Source organism: Charadrius vociferus, unplaced genomic scaffold (genome assembly GCF_000708025.1).
Source record: "Charadrius vociferus isolate BGI_N301 unplaced genomic scaffold, ASM70802v2 scaffold370, whole genome shotgun sequence".
NCBI classification, from domain to species: Eukaryota; Metazoa; Chordata; class Aves; order Charadriiformes; family Charadriidae; genus Charadrius; species Charadrius vociferus.
Window position 1 is genome coordinate 4955511 of NW_009646744.1, and position 3701 is coordinate 4959211.

The following is a 3701-nucleotide window of genomic DNA, read 5'->3' on the forward strand; positions in this document are numbered from 1 at the left end:
ATGTAAAGATATAGGCTTTCTGTGGGAGAAAGACAAACAGACCTGCTGTAAGCAACCACACGGTGGGTAATATTAGCCATAAAAGCCCTGAACTCCACAGTTTTTGCATTTCCACTGGGACAGACTTTTCCGTCTAAAAGACGTTAGGATTCCTGACCCTGAAAACGGAACTGGTTACAGTGGGTGCAGGAGGCACAGCATCCTTCCAGCTTTTGGTTGCCCAAACCCTGTGCAAACATCCAGTGAAGACAGTGCGTAGGTCACTCTACAGGAGCCAGCCCAGGTATAGGAGACAGCACAACCAAGGATGCACAGAGGCCAGTGAAAGCTAAACACGTAGCCACTCAGGCATCTCTGTGTTGCACTGGGTTGTGAGCTGCAGACTCCCCCAGATTACTCACATCTTGCTACAGCCCTGCAGGTCTCACCCAGCCTGTTTTAAGGAATATTTCGTTTATTCTACTAACTCCCCAGAATTCATTTCTATCAGCCCAGCCGTATCATATGCAGTCCCACATCTGTGAAGCTGTGGGAAGCAGGACTGTTGGATAAATCCTTGGATTATTTAAAGTATTCCAGCAGTGCATTTAAAATATATGCATGAATCTTCTGTTGTTTGCATCCTGACCGCTCCCGGTGCCTGAATTATCTTCTTTCCCGCAGACCTAGCCATGCTCCTGAGCAGCAGGTATAATATTACATATCACACATTGCTTAATGAAAAATCTCACAGCCTAATCTGTCCATTACCTATTTTTATTGCCTTTCTGTTCTTTTTTTTTAATTGATATGCTACTTTATTACTTATTTTTAGCTGATCAGAAACTGAGCTGTGGGTAATTTAAAACATGCTGTCTGCTCTGCATTGATAACTTTTGTAGTCTTCTAAACTGCCAAGAAGTCAATGCTACTCTGTGCTTTGAAATAGAAGCTTTTCCATAGAGACACATTAGCACTTAAAAGTCTTCCAGTCAAACTCCATCCCGAATTCCACTGAGGACGTGCAAAATCCAGTGAAGTCAATGGCTTGAAGGACCATAAACCCTGCTCCCAATTTAGATCCTCACAGTTGGTGAAGAAACGCCAAATATTCACTGATGGAGCAAGGATTAGGATCTGGACTGTGCTGTCCAGTGACTGCAAAGTCACTGTGAATATAAGCCTGGGTAAATTACAAACCCATCAGAAGGAGCGCCGCTGTTGTCACTGACGGAATGCTTTGTACATGCAGACAAACCTGGATGACTTCAGCAGCTACTGAAATTCAGCTAATTTAATGCCAGTTCGGACTTGAAGTTTTTTGCTTCAGTCTTCATCTAAACCTCTCTGGGATGCACTGCTATTTTTGAAGTGCTCCGACTGCTATATCACTAATTCATCATCACCACAGCTTCCCCCTCACCCCATTCTCTTATTTAAAGGCAGTATCAAGTTTGGGATCTGCTTTTTCATGGGAACAATTATAGAGCAGTGAAACAGCATTTAAAGCAATGTATTAATTTACCGAGCTTTAATTGTATGCAGCTTTTAAACTAGCCCTCTTAATTCAAAATTTAACACATTTGGACTTTTGCATAAAGTGCTGCCCCAATTCATCAAAATTAAACTGTTTATTATACTGTGAATTGCTTACTTCAGGGTAGTAATCAGTGGTAGGTATCAGATGCTGAATTAGAGCATCCAGAGATGCTGAGGTAAGGTTTCCATCCTGGAAGATCAGTCCTCCTTGTTCATCTTCTTTTGAAGTATGTAGATGAGGGCTGAAGCCACATGGGGTAAACATACTGGTAGAACTCAGCGTTTGGGGCATGCCTTCCTACAACAGAGAGAAACTCATGTCAGGGACAAGATCCATCAGATTCACAGCCACATCTGTCTTCTGGTTGATTTGAAAAACACAAGCCACTATTGAGAGCATCCGGCTCACAAAATTAACATGATCCTTTCATTATAACCTCTTTTATAGTTGTCATTGGCAGATCATGCCTGCGATGGGAAATACACAGGAAAACAGGACGCTGAGATTCATGCTTTTGGGCCAGAAAGGAACAGCAGCTTCTTTGGGTTCCCACTCCAATTGTGGCGATCCCCTCTTTTGCTACCAGCCCTGGCCAGTCCCATGTAGGAGAGGTGAGATACTTGGGACTTGAATTGAGTAAGTTTCTGAGCAGGTCAGACCTGTTGGCTTGAACCTCTGTCGCCCTGAGAATGAGGCCCGGAGGATTTAGGGTGAGAGAGGGAGAGAAAAGGGGTGTCACCCCATGCTTGCTCAGGATGCACCTCGAGAAATGCTCTGTGGCTCCCACGGGACAGGAGAGGCATCAGAGCGAGCGAGGGGTAGCAGCAGGAGCCAAAGTCAACTGGAGGAAGATGGAAAAATGAAGGGGGTTGGAGGGAACAGAGGACGTGGGAGCTGAAGAAGAGATTAAAGAGCAAAGAAAAGAGAAATGAGGAAGAGGGAGAAGGCAGACACCTGCTCTATTTTTGGAGCCTGAAGTTAGTCAGTCCTAGATCTATACTTAGGCACTAAATAAATGTTTCAAAAAGATCCTGAGCACTCATCGGCTTCACTAGAGATGCAGAGTCCTCAGCACCTTTGAAAAGGAGGCCAGGCAAACTCGGAGCATGTAGCCCAGATTCAAGCTCCCTCTATTTCAATTTTCTGGGCTCTGGGTTTCATTCTAGGCTCCATCTCGATTTTGTGGATTAAAATCAGATTTAAATATTTCTTCTGCTGAGTACAGTTCATTTATTCCTCTATTGGTGCAGAGGGGATGACAGACTTTGCCTTGAGAGCTTTAAAGCATCTCCAGCTGCCTCTGAAATCCCCCCTAGAAGCTGTTCCACCCTCAACTAGAGGCAGCATTACAGGATGTGGACTGGGAAAAGGACAGTGCATGCTCACTCCCAGGTCAGCAAAGGGACCTGTGACTTGACAATTAGCTTCTAAATTTGATTTTACTTGGTGCGAGGGAGGATGGGAAAGAGATGATGGAAGGAAAGAGTCCTAGAGCCAACCTCTACTCCCCTGTGCAGCTACAAAACTTCGCCCAGGACTCTAGCTCTCCCTCTTAAGCACAACCTCTTTCTTCTGGAAGAGCAAGATCTGCACCCCGCGGCCTGCTGAGCCGGCACCGACCTCCCACGTAGGAAGATGGAGGGCCACAGGCTCCAGCGCCTGCCCGCCGCTGCGCCTCAGCCTGCTGGTGCTCAGTCACACGCACTCAGCAGATACGCTGTATTTTCCAATATATTTCTCTGCCCTATTCTTTACCTTGTTCTGTCCGGTTTTCTGCCTTTTTGATATCCCACACAACGTCAAAAGCTGGCCCGTGGATTTGGCTTAAAAACTTGAGTTTGCGTTTCTCCCTCACGTATCCCAGCAGACATGCTGTGACTCAGACAGTCAGCTCAGCTTTACTTACACGTACATGTGCTGTATTTACTCCTGCAAAAGCACCTCTCTGCCTGGCACAACCCGCCTGCTCCCCCAAGCTCAGGCTGCTGCAACTTGCCAACTCAGCGCGACCTCAGGCCGTGGAGGATGAGGAGGGCAGCATGCCCGTATGCCAGGCAGGGCGCGAAGCCCTAGGAGAGGCTGGGAGGTGGGTCCCAGCACCGTGGGAGATCAGGCTCTACGAGCAAAACTTGGGTGACTTCATCCTTCAAAGGAGGGACTGTTCCCCGGGAGCCAGCGGTTC

The 3701-nt window shown here is 46.7% G+C and overlaps 1 protein-coding gene across 1 annotated transcript in view; it reads right to left on the reverse strand.

Moving 5' to 3' along the window:
• LOC104291922 (ras-GEF domain-containing family member 1C-like) overlaps positions 1-1810 on the reverse strand; it is a 27692-nt gene extending 25882 nt beyond the window's left edge. The window contains 2 exon segments of the mRNA XM_009891225.1: positions 2-19; positions 1634-1810. Of these exon segments, the coding sequence (XP_009889527.1) occupies positions 2-19; positions 1634-1810 (195 nt within the window).
• Positions 1811-3701: the final 1891 nt, after the last annotated feature.